This window comes from Salmo trutta, chromosome 14 (assembly GCF_901001165.1).
Source record: "Salmo trutta chromosome 14, fSalTru1.1, whole genome shotgun sequence".
Taxonomy (NCBI): Eukaryota; Metazoa; Chordata; class Actinopteri; order Salmoniformes; family Salmonidae; genus Salmo; species Salmo trutta.
Window position 1 is genome coordinate 29,968,714 of NC_042970.1, and position 16,519 is coordinate 29,985,232.

General features: G+C 44.4%; 1 protein-coding gene across 6 annotated transcripts in view; it reads left to right on the forward strand.

The window, feature by feature from the left end:
- Positions 1 to 16,519, forward strand: part of LOC115207754 (cyclin-dependent kinase 18) — a 65,817-nt gene that overhangs the window by 46,628 nt on the left and 2,670 nt on the right. For 3 of the 6 annotated variants that reach the window (XM_029775215.1, XM_029775216.1, XM_029775212.1), the window contains 13 exons: positions 65 to 213; positions 1,673 to 1,819; positions 3,627 to 3,683; positions 6,518 to 6,632; positions 7,319 to 7,413; positions 7,528 to 7,590; positions 7,681 to 7,804; positions 8,189 to 8,309; positions 15,248 to 15,345; positions 15,462 to 15,567; positions 15,655 to 15,697; positions 15,791 to 15,881; positions 16,021 to 16,138. In XM_029775215.1, coding sequence (XP_029631075.1) covers positions 208 to 213; positions 1,673 to 1,819; positions 3,627 to 3,683; positions 6,518 to 6,632; positions 7,319 to 7,413; positions 7,528 to 7,590; positions 7,681 to 7,804; positions 8,189 to 8,309; positions 15,248 to 15,345; positions 15,462 to 15,567; positions 15,655 to 15,697; positions 15,791 to 15,881; positions 16,021 to 16,138 — 1,184 coding nt within the window. In that variant the 5' untranslated portion in view covers positions 65 to 207. Of the gene's footprint in view, positions 1 to 64; positions 214 to 1,672; positions 1,820 to 3,626; positions 3,684 to 6,517; positions 6,633 to 7,318; positions 7,414 to 7,527; positions 7,591 to 7,680; positions 7,805 to 8,188; positions 8,310 to 15,247; positions 15,346 to 15,461; positions 15,568 to 15,654; positions 15,698 to 15,790; positions 15,882 to 16,020; positions 16,499 to 16,519 lie in introns of those variants that run through there. The other 3 variants (XR_003881045.1, XM_029775214.1, XM_029775213.1) reach the window with 3 other exon arrangements.

Here is a 16,519-nt window from a genome sequence, read left to right on the forward strand (position 1 = left end):
TCTGTGTGGTAAATGTTTTCCATAACTCTAAAGTGTGTGTTCTCCCTCTCTGTCTGACCTGCAGCACTGACTCCAGACAGCCTGACCCTGCCGTCACTGCACCCTGAGGCCAGTCCCAGTCCAGTGAGCCCTGAGCCAGCCGCACCCGGAGCACAGTCCCCCTCCTATCACCAGTACCGCAGCAAAGCACCCCACCGACACTTCTCTATGATGGTGAGACAGGGAGGGAGAGTTAGGGAGAAGGAGAAATAGGAAAGTTTAGAAATGATAAAGTTCACATTGACATGCCAATTAGTATAGTCTAGCTCACAACACCAAAGTGGTTTCAATCCGAGAGGAACTGCTATACTGAGAGGGACACTAAAGCAAATATAGCCTCCTGTACAAATGTAGGTAAAACTTTACTTGAAGGGGGTATACATAAGACATTCATAACACCTTTACAAAACCTGTTATTACACCTTTATGATATCATAAGAGCTACTGACTGGGTTCCTCTCCTCCCTCTCAAAACTGAGTGGCCATAACTTCCTCTCAGCCTCAGAGCAGCAGCAGCAGCTGCTACACAGCCCACAGGGAATTACAAGCCATCGTCTGAATGCTCTTTCTTTTCCACATAACCCGCCATGCCAGACACCTTTAGCTAGAAAATTCAGCCATCTTACTTTTCATCAAAAATAACTGCAAAGAGCGACAGTCACAAACACGTGTTTGTGCACACACACACACACACACACACACACGGGAAATTCACATACACACAAACACACAAACACCTTATTTCAGACAGTTCCAGAAGTGTGGTGCAGGGGGGAAGTGTGAGATAGATAGTCACTCACAGGAGAAACTGTGTCATAGGGTGGAAGAACAGATTAACAGAACAGAGGATTGATTCGTCTTGTCCTACATTAAGACAGGTCTGCATTCAGAACCACAGACAGAACAGAAGATTACTTTCTCAAACTAATGATCGTCTAATCATCCCTAGCTTTCAGTAGACAATCACTCCTTACCTCTACACTGTAAAAACAGATCACAGCATTAACCTAAAACTAACCCTACAAATAGCACTGTTGGCCATTTGGAAAGTCAGTCAATCAATTAGCATTACATAATAATACTGTTAGCAATACTCTTTGGATACTATGAGATTAGAAAGGTTCAGAGTTCAGAAGCACAGTTGAAAAATATATGGCACATGGAAATTGAGAAAGGGTGGGCTATGGAGATAGGCGGGGTGGGCTACGGAGATAGGCGGGGTGGGCTACGGAGATAGGCGGGGTGGGCTACGGAGATAGGCGGGGTGGGCTGAGAGTAGCAGCGGGGTGGGATTAACAGCTCATGATCTGTAATAGTTAGCACCGAAAATACCATTTCATGTGTAAATCAAACTATATTTTGTGTCATGTAATACTGTGTATAGAAGTACCATGTATGTGAAAGTTATGAATAATGTGTATGTAACAAAATGGCAGTTTTTTTAGTAAAACAAAGTCCTCCAAAGAGGGTGGGGTGGTGGATGGCGCAATAAATAATAACAACAATAAACCTGTTCTGGTGCAATGTGTCATGAATCATGTGAGAAAATTGGCCATTTATGATGTGTGTATTTGCACAAATAATGATTGATTGTGTGAGTGTTGCATATCGATGACTGATTGATTCTCTGCAGGATGTGAGTAAACGTATGTCTCTGCCCATGGACATCCGCCTGCCTCCAGAGATCCTCAAAAAGCTGCAGATGCAGAGAGAAATGGAGAATGAGAACAACTCTCCTCCCTGCAAACCCCTCAGCCGCATGTCCCGGCGGGCTTCACTGGTGAGTACCCCTATACATAAATACAGTTGTTCCCAAACTTTTTCGGTTACTGTACCACCAAGTGAATTTTGCTCTGCCCGGAGTACCCCTGAAGAACCCCCTCATTTGAATTTTACCAGTAGGCCTATGGTCTCATGAGTCTTCAAGTACCCCCTGTGGATAGACCAAGTACACCAACTGGTCCTAGTACCCCTTGTTGGGAACAACTGCTCTAATACCCCAATACCCTAACCCCTCAGCTGCATGTCACTACGGGCTTCACTGGTTAGTATCACATACCTCAAACCCCTATATGCACCCATACTGCAATACCCTAATACACCCATACCCCTATACCCTAAATCAATCCACTCAGACATGTCGTGACAGTCACTGTTAAGTACCCTGTACCCCCTTACACCCATACTGCAGTACCCTAATACCCTAATACCCTAAATCAAATCCCTCAGCCGCATGTCCCTGCAGGCTTTACTGGTCAGTAGACTACCCCCCTGTACCCAATACCATGATGCCTAAACCATATGGTCATAACCTTACATGCAGAGCCATGAGAAAGTATTTGCCCCTTTCTAAATTTCTCAGATTTTGCCTTTTTTTTTTTCTTTTTTTTTATACTGAATGTTATCAGATCTTCAACCCAAACCTAATATTAGATAAAAGGAACCCGAGTGAACAAATACCAATGATACTTATTTCATTTAATTGATAAACAAAGTTATGCAACACCCAATGCCCCTGTGTGAAAAAGTAATTGTCCCCTTACACTCAATAACTAGTGGTGCCACATTTAGCTGCAATGGCTCCAACCAGACGCTTCCTGTAGTTGTTGATCAGTCTCTCACGACGCTGTGGAGGGATTTTGTCCCACTCTTCCATGCAGAACTGCTTTAACTAGTGACATTTGTGGGTTTTTAATCATGAACTGCTCATTTCAAGTCCTCCCACAACATCTCAATTGGGATTAGGTCTGGGCGTTGACTTGGCCATTCCAAAACTTAAAATGTGTTGCTTTTTAGCCATTTTCATGTAGACTTGATTGTGTCTTTTGGATCGTCTTAGTCCTGAGGCAGCAAAGCATCCCCAAACCATCATACGACCACCATGCTTGACTGTTGGTATGAGGTTTCTACTGTGGAATGCAGTGTTTGGTTTTCACCAGGCATAATGGGACCCATGTCATCCAAAAAGTTAGACTTCTGAATCACCTGTCCATAAAACATTGTCTGGAAAACATTGTCAGAGTCTTGATGATCATCCAGATGCTTCCAGGTGCTTTTTTGGCAAACTTGAGTCAACTTTTTGGACTACATGGGTCCCATTATGCCTGGCGAAAACCAAACACTGAATTCTACACTAACCAACACTCAAGCGTAGTGGTGGTAGTATGATAGTTTGGGGATGCTTTGCTGCCTCAGGACCTGGACGACTTTCCTTAATAGAAGGAACCATGAATTCTGCTCTGTATCAGAGAATTCTACAGGAGAATGTCAGGCCATCTGTCAAAGCCCAGACCTAATCCCAATGGAGATGTTGTGGCAGGACTTGAAATGAGCAGTTCATGCTTGAAAACTTACAAATGTTGCTGATGTACAGCAGTTCTGCATGCAAGAGTGGGCAAAAATTTCTCCACAGTGATGTGAGAAACTGATCAACAACTACATGAAGAATTTGGTTGCAGTCATTGCAGCCAAATGTGGCACAAACAGCTATTGAGCGTAAGGGGGCAATTCTTTTCTCACAAAAGGGGAATTGGGTGTTGCATAACTTTATGCTAACTTTAGGCTACCTTGTGTATTTTTCCATACAGTCTGACATTGGCTTTGGAAAGCTGGAGACATACGTGAAACTGGGAAAACTGGGAGAGGTAAGAATGTCGCTATGGTTACGTGCTTTCAGCTGCAGTTTAAGGCACACATCCAGCTGATTTAATAGGTGCAGGATACGGAGAAATTAGAATCATTGAAACTAAAGGTGTGTGGGTATTCCCAGTGTGGTTATTCAGTGCGTGGGTTTTCACCTTCTATTTAACCCCTGAGATGAGGAGAATTTGTGTATTTCATAAGTGAAAGTAAAATAAAGTTTTGTATAAATGTTAGAATTATGAAATTATGTTTGCTGAAAAGCAGAAAGACTACATTCCAAACCTATTTCTAAGTTGCTAGGTCAAGCCATGTGGTAATTAGCATTGGGGTGGGATTGTCACATGGAACGTGGGGTTGGTTGTCCCTATCAACTCCATTATAACCATATATTAATTGGGGACATTGCCACTGCCAGTATACAATAAATCCCAAGCTCTTTTGTGCTGTTGCTATAAAGACCCCCCTTACCAGTAAACACAAACACCTTTGGCCGACATATCAAAATGTCTTGGGAATATGTAGTGTGGAAAGCGTTTACACATTGGAAAGACGTCGCCGAGACATCAGAAAAGAATGTTGATGCCTGGCGGACGTATAAACAACGTAGAATTTAGAATGTAGATATTCTAAATACATCTGAGACGTCTTGCCAATTAGCAAACGATATCTAAACTGCATCTTCCCGATGCATCACGTATACATCCGTTGGGCAGAGGAATCTGGGCCATCTGGGTTTGTTGCCGCACACATTTCTTCTGTCTCACACCCACACAAACCTACTCAAAATGTCATATGTTGTTCTCAAGGCATAAAATGCAGAATTTTGTTTGAAATATTGTTTGAGCAAAGAAAGTCTTAGAAATAGCCAAGCCAATGTATGCTATAGTGCTTCATTTCCTGTTCCAAAAGGAATAAGCTACTAGCAAACACTGTGACAACCAACTACATACTGGTTGTCACAAGTGGACAGAGTGTGTTTGATTGCTTATAACTCCATGTTGGAATAAGATGAGGATAAAAACGGTCCCCATTTCAACCCAAGACCTTCCTTTCTATAATGTTGAAGAGTCTTGTAAGATATACTGGTGCTGAGAACTACACGAGAGTAAAACGTGTGACAACCAACCCCGGTCTCCCCTACTGCAAACCTAGTTCTACATAGCAATATTAGATTGATTTATAGAACTGGTGTATGTACTCTCACACACAGTGGCTACTTATCTGTTGTCTCAGACTGTACTCATGAATGCTGAGTTACTGTTAGTGCAGAGGAGCAGTCAGACTAAATAGGCTACATCTGTCCTAGTCATGCTCAGTCATTTGGGTCAACAACTGGGCTGCATCTCATTACAGAAAGTTGTCCCCTGCCATCTGTCCTCATTCACTCCCTTTCACAATAGCTGGATAGGTGTAAGCAATCCCTGTGTTAAGTTTCCTTCATATTGCTTACACCTATGCAGTCCTGCCAGATCTGTGAAGGGGTGAACATGGAAGACCGCAGGGTGGGAGCAGTGTTCTGGAATGGCATGCAGTCTAGGTCACCTCAAATCAGAGGGGGGGGGGGTTAGTTTACTGTAAAGACATGTCCTAACAGAACTAGGGTCTGGTTGGTCAACCATGACTGCTCATCTACATAACAAGGTGGTCATGTTTAAAATACCTTACATCCTGCCATGAGACAAGCCAGTGTTTCAAAAAAAGAGACAGCAATGACAAAGCTACCTGGTAGCCAAACAAACCTTTATAAGTTAGGGATAAGGTTATGGGGTAGGGATAAGGTTATGGGGTAGGGTTAGGGATAAGGTTATGGGGTAGGGTTAGGGATAAGGTTATGGGGTAGGTTTAGGGATAAGGTTATGGGGTAGGTTATGGGGTAGGGTTAGGGATAAGGTTATGGGGTAGGGTTAGGGATAAGGTTATGGGGTAGGGTTAGGGATAAGGTTATGGGGTAGGGTTAGGGATAAGGTTATGGGGTAGGTTTAGGGATAAGGTTATGGGGTAGGTTATGGGGTAGGGTTAGGGATAAGGTTATAGGGTAGGGTTAGGGATAAGGTAATGGGGTAGGTTTAGGGATAAGGTTATGGGGTAGGGTTAGGGATAAGGTTATGGGGTAGGGTTAGGGATAAGGTTATGGGGTAGGGTTAGGGATAAGGTTATGGGGTAGGGTTAGGGATAAGGTTATGGGGTAGGGTTAGTGTTAGGGATAGGGACAGCTTCTACCCCCAAGCCATAAGACTCCTGAACATCTAGTCAAATGGCTACCCAGACTATTCACATTGCCCCCCCCCCTCTCCACACCACTGCCATTCTCTGTTGTCATCTATGCATAGTCACTTTTAATTAACTCTACCTACATGTACGTACTACCTCAACTAACCTGTGCTGCCGCACAGACTCTGTACTGACATACCCCTGTATATATTATTTTAACTGCTGCTCTTTAATCACTTGTTACTTTTATCATCTCTTATTCTTATCCGTATTTTTTTAAACCGCACTGTCGGTTAGGGGTTCGTAAGTAAGCATTTCACTGTAAGGTCTACACCTGTTGTATTCGGCGCATGTGACTAATAAAATTTGATTTGATAAGGTTAGAGTTAGGGATAAGGCTATGGGGTAGGGATAAGGTTATGGGGTAGGGTTAGGGTTAAGGTTAGTGTTAGGGATAAAGTTATGGGGTTGGGTTAATGTTATGGGTTAGGGTTAAGGGTTAGGCTCAGTAGTCAGGGTTAGATATTTGGAATGGCCATAAAGTGACGACCATTATATATGCAAAAAAAGTACTGATGTGATTAACTAATTATTCCCGTTTCAATTACTTCCTGTTCCTGTGTAGGGGACATACGCCACGGTTTTTAAGGGGCGGAGCAAACTGACGGAAAACCTGGTGGCGCTGAAAGAGATTAGGTTAGAGCACGAGGAAGGAGCGCCCTGTACAGCTATCAGGGAAGGTAAAAACACACAGCACCCTATACTTGTCTCGGAAATGCCAGGCCTAGAGCTACAGCGCTAGGTCTGGGAATTATGTTGGATTTGGAGGACGCTCTTCACACAGACAACTCTCCCAACAAATCACGAGTGGGTATGCGGCACTTAAAAAGAATCCCCTCGGAAACATGACAGAGGCGGACACAATACGGGCGAAGATAGCTAGGTTAGTTTTAGCCACAGCCACAGTCAGTGGTTGTAAGCTTGTAACACTAATATCATAGCGCATGCAAACGACTCGCTTGCAGAATGCACGCATTGAAAATATCCTCGGCAAGCTCCATCTAGCTAGCTGCTGGACATGTTTACGGCAGGGCTCTGGGCTGATTTTCTGGCATCCAACTCCTCCCTTCCAATCTGATGGCGGACAAAGTACAGACGTGTATGCTGGAACATTGGTAAATTGTGGGAGGCATCCCGTCCGTCTAGAGAGACTAATACAACCATCAAACCTCTCCTAACCTCTGACCCCTCCTCACAAAACACATACTGTACCAACAGGGTTTTTGTCTCAGATTTACTACAGTAGCTTTTCAGAACTCAAGAGTAGAACACTACCACCCAGTGGCGCTAAAATACCATTCGCATGTCCTCACGCCCCCATGCAGCCAGAGCAGCATCCAACCATTTTCTCTGTGCGTCTCTGCAGTGTCTCTACTGAAGAACCTAAAACATGCCAACATTGTCACGCTGCATGACATCATACACACAGAACGCTCCCTCACTCTAGTCTTTGAGTACCTGGTGAGTAGTACACACATCTTTCAAATACTTCATGATCAGTATATTAACCAGTGTTATATCTGCTTGTTTTACTTACAAGTTAAAGTTCTGAAAATGTGTGCCTGTGTGTCTCAGGACAGTGATCTGAAACAGTACCTGGACAACTGTGGAAACCTCATGTGCATGAACAATGTCAAGGTTAGTCCACCCTACTGAACACTGTTAATCATCATCAGACAGAGACGTTATGTCTTCTCTCTCTCTGCCCCCTCTCCTCTCTCTCTGTAGATCTTTATGTTCCAGTTGTTACGTGGTCTGTCCTACTGCCATAAGAGGAAGATCCTTCACAGAGACCTCAAACCTCAGAACCTGCTCATCAATGACAAGGGAGAGCTCAAACTAGCAGACTTCGGTATGACACACACACAGAGATAGTCTCACCATACAGACACACTGACAACCTAGTAACAGATCTCCCTCTATATTATCTAGGGCTGGGCCGATTCCATCGCGTTACTCTTTAGTATCGTGTCAAGGAAACAAAACACGATTTCACTTCTTTAGAAAAATTGCCCTAATGTTAGAAACAAACATCAGTATGTTGTCATCCAGAGTAATTTATTTATTTTCCAAGCTACTGCACACATTAATTTACCTACAGACGGTTTTTAAAAGGACCAAAGAGTTTGGTCTGCTTCCTGTTTTCATTCTTGGCATACAAACAAAATAGAAGACCAGATCAGTACATAAAACGCTCCCTCTCTGAGATCCAGCTCATGACTGTTTGATTGGTCAGGTCTGGCCCGGGCCAAGTCTGTGCCAACTAAGACCTACTCCAACGAGGTGGTGACTCTATGGTACCGCCCCCCTGAAGTACTGCTGGGTACCACAGAGTACTCTACACCCATCGACATGTGGTGAGTACATACCACACATACACACGCATATGCGAGCACACATACACACACACACACACACACACACACACACACACACACACACACACACACACACACACACACACACACACACACACCTCCATTCTGACTCACAGAGACAGAGGCATTTCAACAAACCTACTCAGTGTCACATAGATTAAAACCTCTTAAGGATCGGCCTCTTTTTTCAATTTTCGCCTAAAATGACATACCCAAATCTAACTGCCTGTAGCTCAGGCCCTGAAGCAAGGATATACATTTTCTTGGTACCATTTAAAAAGGAAACACTTTGCAGTTTGTGGAAGTGTGAAAGGAATGTAGGAGAATATAACACATTAGATCTGGTAAAAGATAATACAAAGAAAAACAAAACTTTTTTCTACCATCATATTTGAAATGCAAGAGAAACGCCATAATGTATTATTCCAGCCCAGGTGCAATTTAGATTTTGGCCACTATATGGCAGCAGTGTATGTGCAAAGTTTTAGACTGATCCAATGAACCATTGCATTTCTGTTCAAAATGTTGTATCAAGACTGCCCAAATGTGCCTAATTTGTTTATTAAAAAATTAATGTTCAAAACTGTGCAGTCTCGTCAAACAATAGCATGGTATTCTTTCACTGTAATAGCTACTGTAAATTGGACAGTGCAGTTAAATTCTTGTTAATCTAAGTTTACTGCCAATATCAGATATGTCTACGTCCTGGGAAATGTTGTTGTTACTTACAACCTCATGCTAATTGCATTAGCCTACGTTAGCTCAACCGTCCAGCAGGGGACCCACTGATCCTGAAGAAGTTTTAACCTTCAACACTACCAGAGTGAAAACCTAAATGAGGGAGAACATGTTTTGATTAGATATGTTTACCACACTATGAATCATCACAGCAATATTGCTAAGCTGTTCCTTCACTTAACTTGCATGTAAGCCACCACTCCTGATGTGAGCAATCACCATGGTGATAATTTCTGCATCACATTCATTAACCTTGAATCTCCAAAGGCTATTATCCAGCAACACATCAATACAGAACCTTTCATAAACTCATTTGCAAAACATTCCTTTCATCAGTGGATGGGTCTCCATCGGAGCCGACACCCTCAGTGATAAACAAAGGGAAGCAGTGTACTCTATGACACCCTGCCTCTTACATAGGCCTGCTTGTGATCCCTACACACAGTCTTTGATGTGTGTGTCTGTGTCTCTGTTCTACCGACAAACCTCTTGCTGTCTGTGTGTGTGTATATGTGTGTGCATGCAGGGGTGGGGCAGATTAGTGTGTGTGGACATTTTTAAATATACTTATGGGGACCAGAAGTCCCCACAAGAATAGTAAACAAACCAAAAAAAAATAGACCAACTGGAGACATTTTGCAAGTCCCCACAAGGAAAAAGGCTATTTCTAAGGGGTTTAGGTTTAGAATGTGTTAGGGGTTAAAGGCTATATTTGAGTTAGGTTGAGGGTTAAGGTTAGGAAAATAGGATTTTGAACAGGAGTCAATTGTGTGTCCCCACAAGGTTAGCAAAACAAAACTGTGTGTGTGCATGCTGGCCCCCATGTGATGTAATGTTATGATTCCATCAGTGTGTGTGTGTATATGTGTGTCTCCAGGGGTTTGTTATTTCCATGGAGACACAACCAGAGTCAGAGGGGACTGTTCACACGGTCCCAGAACCCACGGGACTGAGTGTCTTCTATTTATCAAGCAAGATATTGAGCCCTGCACATGTCTCCTTGCTTAATAAAGGGTTATCCTTTGTGCCTACAACTCAGTGCAATGATTTCAATGTTAAGGTACATGTTCAAGTTTTTTTAAGAAACATCAGTTTAAGGGAACATTTTTGCTCCCCTAATCGTGATGTTTCTACTGAACAAGTAGGTTGCTCACCTGCACGTACTCCGACTCCTTTTAGAAGTAAGAGTTATTTTGTACCTCCATCCAATCACAGTCACTCTATTGAGACATATTGCAGACTTGTTGAAAAGGATGTTGTTCATCTCCTTAAGAACAAACAGGAGTCCACATCTTCACATAAATTTACCTCAGGATGAAAAACAAGCTTTGCTTGATTTACAATCCGATATGTCAGTCCTTAACCCCCTGCTGATAAGGGTGGGTCGGTTGTACAATCCGATATGTCAGTCCTTACCCTCCCTGCTGATAAGGGTGGGTCGGTGGTACAATCCGATACGTCAGTCCTTAACCCCCTGCTGATAAGGTGGGTCGGTTGTACAATCCGATATGTCAGTCCTTACCTCCCTGCTGATAAGGGTGGGTCGGTGGTACAATCCGATATGTCAGTCCTTACCCTCCCTGCTGATAAGGGTGGGTCGGTGGTACAATCCGATACGTCAGTCCTTAACCCCCTGCTGATAAGGGTGGGTCGGTTGTACAATCCGATATGTCAGTCCTTACCCTCCCTGCTCATAAGGGTGGGTCGGTTGTACAATCCGATATGTCAGTCCTTACCCTCCCTGCTGATAAGGTGGGTCGGTTGTACAATCCGATATGTCAGTCCTTACCCTCCCTGCTGATAAGGGTGGGTCGGTTGTACAATCCGATATGTCAGTCCTTACCCTCCCTGCTGATAAGGGTGGGTCGGTTGTACAATCCGATTTGTCAGTCCTTACCCTCCCTGCTGATAAGGGTGGGTCGGTTGTACAATCCGATATGTCAGTCCTTACCCTCCCTGCTGATAAGGGTGGGTCGGTTGTACAATCCGATATGTCAGTCCTTACCCTCCCTGCTGATAAGGGTGGGTCGGTTGTACAATCCGATATGTCAGTCCTTACCCTCCCTGCTGATAAGGGTGGGTCGGTTGTACAATCCGATATGTCAGTCCTTACCCTCCCTGCTGATAAGGGTGGGTCGGTTGTACAATCCGATATGTCAGTCCTTACCCTCCCTGCTGATAAGGGTGGGTCGGTTGTACAATCCGATATGTCAGTCCTTACCCTCCCTGCTGATAAGGGTGGGTCGGTTGTACAATCCGATATGTCAGTCCTTACCCTCCCTGCTGATAAGGGTGGGTCGGTTGTACAATCCGATATGTCAGTCCTTACCCTCCCTGCTGATAAGGGTGGGTCGGTTGTACAATCCGATATGTCAGTCCTTACCCTCCCTGCTGATAAGGGTGGGTCGGTTGTACAATCCGATATGTCAGTCCTTACCCTCCCTGCTGATAAGGGTGGGTCGGTTGTACAATCCGATATGTCAGTCCTTACCCTCCCTGCTGATAAGGGTGGGTCGGTTGTACAATCCGATATGTCAGTCCTTACCCTCCCTGCTGATAAGGGTGGGTCGGTTGTACAATCCGATATGTCAGTCCTTACCCCCCTGCTGATAAGGGTGGGTCGGTTGTACAATCCGATATGTCAGTCCTTACCCCCCTGCTGATAAGGGTGGGTCGGTTGTACAATCCGATATGTCAGTCCTTACCCCCCTGCTGATAAGGGTGGGTCGGTTGTACAATCCGATATGTCAGTCCTTACCCTCCCTGCTGATAAGGTGGGTCGGTGGTACAATCCGATATGTCAGTCCTTACCCCCCTGCTGATAAGGGTGGGTCGGTGGTACAATCCGATATGTCAGTCCTTACCCTCCCTGCTAATAAGGTGGGTCGGTGGTACAATCCGATATGTCAGTCCTTACCCTCCCTGCTGATAAGGGTGGGTCGGTGGTACAATCCGATATGTCAGTCCTTACCCTCCCTGCTGATAAGGGTGGGTCGGTGGTACAATCCGATATGTCAGTCCTTACCCTCCCTGCTGATAAGGGTGGGTCGGTGGTACAATCCGATATGTCAGTCCTTACCCTCCCTGCTGATAAGGGTGGGTCGGTGGTACAATCCGATATGTCAGTCCTTACCCTCCCTGCTGATAAGGGTGGGTCGGTGGTACAATCCGATATGTCAGTCCTTACCCTCCCTGCTGATAAGGGTGGGTCGGTGGTACAATCCGATATGTCAGTCCTTACCCTCCCTGCTGATAAGGGTGGGTCGGTTGTACAATCCGATATGTCAGTCCTTACCCTCCCTGCTGATAAGGTGGGTCGGTGGTACAATCCGATATGTCAGTCCTTACCCTCCCTGCTGATAAGGTGGGTCGGTTGTACAATCCGATATGTCAGTCCTTACCCTCCCTGCTGATAACGGTGGGTCGGTGGTACAATCCGATATGTCAGTCCTTACCCTCCCTGCTGATAAGGGTGGGTCGGTGGTACAATCCGATATGTCAGTCCTTACCCTCCCTGCTGATAAGGGTGGGTCGGTGGTACAATCCGATATGTCAGTCCTTACCCTCCCTGCTGATAAGGGTGGGTCGGTTGTACAATCCGATATGTCAGTCCTTACCCTCCCTGCTGATAAGGGTGGGTCGGTGGTACAATCCGATATGTCAGTCCTTACCCTCCCTGCTGATAAGGGTGGGTCGGTGGTACAATCCGATATGTCAGTCCTTACCCTCCCTGCTGATAAGGGTGGGTCGGTGGTACAATCCGATATGTCAGTCCTTACCCTCCCTGCTGATAAGGGTGGGTCGGTTGTACAATCCGATATGTCAGTCCTTACCCTCCCTGCTGATAAGGGTGGGTCGGTGGTACAATCCGATATGTCAGTCCTTACCCCCCTGCTGATAAGGGTGGGTCGGTTGTACTCATGGATAGGACTGTTTATATAAAATGAGTGTCATAGACAACTGCTTGACAACACCTTTTACAAGAAACTCAGAAGTGACCCCACTGCCCCATTTCAGAACACGATCTTTACTGTCCTAGATGGGTATTTAAGTTCTGGTCAGATAACAAAAAAAGAACAACTTTTTGGCTATTCAACACTTCAAATTGCTACTTTTTATACTTTGCCGAAATTACACAAGAATGTTACAAAACCTCCAGGGCTCCCTGTTGTAGCGAGCATTGATGCAGAAACGGACCCTTTATCATTTTTTTATTAGACCACTTGCAGAACAGCTCCCCTCCTTGGTAAAGGACACCAGCAGTATGATCTATATTACTGAATCTCTTGATCCTCTTCCTGAGAATACTTTGTTAGTTACTTCTGATGTTGAGTCATTATACATTAATATTCCACACGAGGGCGGTATTGAAGCTATGGAACATTTTCCTCTGCAACGTGACACCTTCCAGTGCATGCTTTATAACATTGGCTGAAATAGTACTCACACACAACTATTTCATGTTTCTAAATGATTTCTTTATTCGGATGAAGGGTACTGCTACGGGATCCCCCATGGCTCCTAACTATGCTCATTTGTATGTGGGTTACATGGAGAAACAATCCATTTTCAATCCTCTCAAAAACATTTTCTTGCCTAACATCATTATTTGGCAATTGTATATTGATGATATTTTTCTTCTATGGAGGGGTGATGCCAAAGAGCTCCAGGCATTCCATGCTTTTCTTAACTCTTGTTCTGAGCATCTGAGATTTACTATGCAATCTGACACACGTCAAAATCAGTTTCCTTGATCTTCTGATTTTGTGTGAGGATAATGTTCTATACACTGATCTTTACAGGAAACCCACTGATCGTAACAGTTTGTTGAGGGCTGATAGTTGTCACCAGCTTCCCTTGAAAAACAGTTTGTCCTACAGCCAATTCTGTCGAATCAAAAGAATTAGCAAAAAACTAATTTGATTGACAGAAATATGGCTGAGACGCAAAGAAAATTCAAGGAGAGGGGGTATAAAAATGGTCAGATTAATACTGCCATTGAGAATTCAAAACAAACCGAGACATGATCTTTTTCAAGGACAGTCTCGCAAAAAGAAGCATTCTTGCGTTCTAACTACCCGCTATTCAAAGTGCTCTGAACAAATTAAGGGAATTCAAATATTGGCACATTCTAAGATCCGATGACCGTATCTGTAATGTGTTTTCGGACCCTCCCTTGATCGTATTCTCGCGGGGCAGAAACCTCAGAGATCAACTGGTAATCTCTGATTTACCACCCCAAGATATCCCTGCACAATGTTTATTTGCGCCCCTACTGGATGGAAACTACAAGTGTAATTAATGGCTGTGCTCAATGCAATGGCACTTATAAATGTAGATCCTTTAAAACAACCCAAACAGGGAAACAGATCCCAATCAAAGGTGTTGTCATGTGCTCCACTAAGGCAGTTATTTATCTTATAACTTGTCCTTGCGGTAAAAATGTCAGTAAAACAAAGGGCGAATTAAAAGTATGAATCTCAGAGCATCGTAGCACCATTAGGTGCAAAAACTCGTCTTACCCAGTTGCGGCCCACTTTTTGGAAGAAAACCACTCGATTTCATCCCTACGTTATATCGGCATCGAACATGTCACCCTCCCTAGGAGAGGGGGTGACCTCGACAATTTGTTAAAACGAGAGGCTGCCTGGATCTTTAATTTAAAGACCCTTGCTCCCTTCGGACTCAATGTAGACATTGATCTGAAGACATTCTTGTGATTGTGATTTGCTATTGTAAATGTTTGTAGTCCTATGTGGCCGAATTGCATCTATGATCGTATGCAATCCATTCATGTTTTTGTAAAACTAGTGACCCGAAGTGTTTGTCATTATACCCTGATGGCTCGTCTGTCGAATCGTTGGTTATTCAATTACTGCATCTGAGCTCCTAGTGTGTGCGGCTCTCCTTTAATTTTTCAAGGCAGTACCACCCTTACCACCTCCCTTCAGGCATTAGTCTCCAAAGATCAATTTGGCTGTGTCCGAGAGCAGCAAATCCATGATGCATCGTGGGTAAATGGTGACTGATTGACTGATCTACAAATAATCCAGAGTATTTATTTATGACGCAAGGTGATTTGTAGATCAGTCAGTCTTGACTCAACTTTAAAGTCGGCTGCAATGTCGAACGTGCACCTTCACTTTCGATTTAAATCCTGTGCTTTCTGTGTGTTAAAGGGGCGTGGGATGTATTCTATTTGAGATGGCGACGGGTCGTCCCATGTTCCCCGGCTCCACAGTGAAGGAGGAGCTGCACTTGGTCTTCAGACTCATTGGTAATTCTATTTTTTTAATTTACACCACAGGGAGCCATCTTGCTGGGGTAAGTCGTGAGGATTCAAATACATACAGACATAGAATATGAAGAATGACCCTCTCCTGTCTCTCTCAGGTACACCAACAGAGGACAGCTGGCCAGGTATCTCCAATAACGATGAGTTCAGATCCTACATGTTCTCCCAGTACAGACCTCAACCACTCATCAACCACGTGCCCAGGTTACACAACCACAATAAGAGCACTTACCAACCACTTGCTCATGTAACACAAATCACAACTAAACAAGTACTGTGTTTCTTCTCCAGGCTGGATACTGAAGGGATTGACATGCTTACTGCTCTACTCCTGGTAAGAAACCACCCCTACACCAACCTCTAACCACTAGTGTTGTATACCAAACCGCTATTCTGGTTTTAAGTGTGTATCTCTGTGTTATTTCAGTATGACACTAGGACCAGAGTCTCAGCTGAAGCATCTCTAAGACACCCCTACTTCCTCAGCCTGGGAGAGAACATCCACAGCCTCGCAGACAGTAAGACTAAGACACACACACACACACAGATATATTTGACTTCAGTCATGTGCTGAGGATGATGTATTAAGTGGCAAATTGTTTTGTGCATTATGTGCAAAAAACACCATTGACCAATATTTCTCACCCCCCACCTTAGCCTCCTCAGTGTTTTCCCTCAGAGAGATTCAACTGCAGAAAGACCCAGGCCACCGGAGCTCAGTGTTCCAGCCTCCAGGTAGTCTCAACACATTACAGCTCAGTGTTCCAGCCTCCAGGTAGTCTCAACACATTACAGCTCAGTGTTCCAGCCTCCAGGTAGTCTCAACACATTACAGCTCAGTGTTCCAGCCTCCAGGTAGTCTCAACACATTACAGCTCAGTGTTCCAGCCTCCAGGTAGTCTCAACACATTACAGCTCAGTGTTCCAGCCTCCAGGTAGTCTCAACACATTACAGCTCAGTGTTCCAGCCTCCAGGTAGTCTCAACACATTACAGCTCAGTGTTCCAGCCTCCAGGTAGTCTCAACACATTACAGCTCAGTGTTCCAGCCTCCAGGTAGTCTCAACACATTACTTCCAGAAACCATCACAACAATATGAAATGACTACTGGAAATAAACCATGAAAGCATGTTCAGTCATGTCCGTGTTCTCTTTA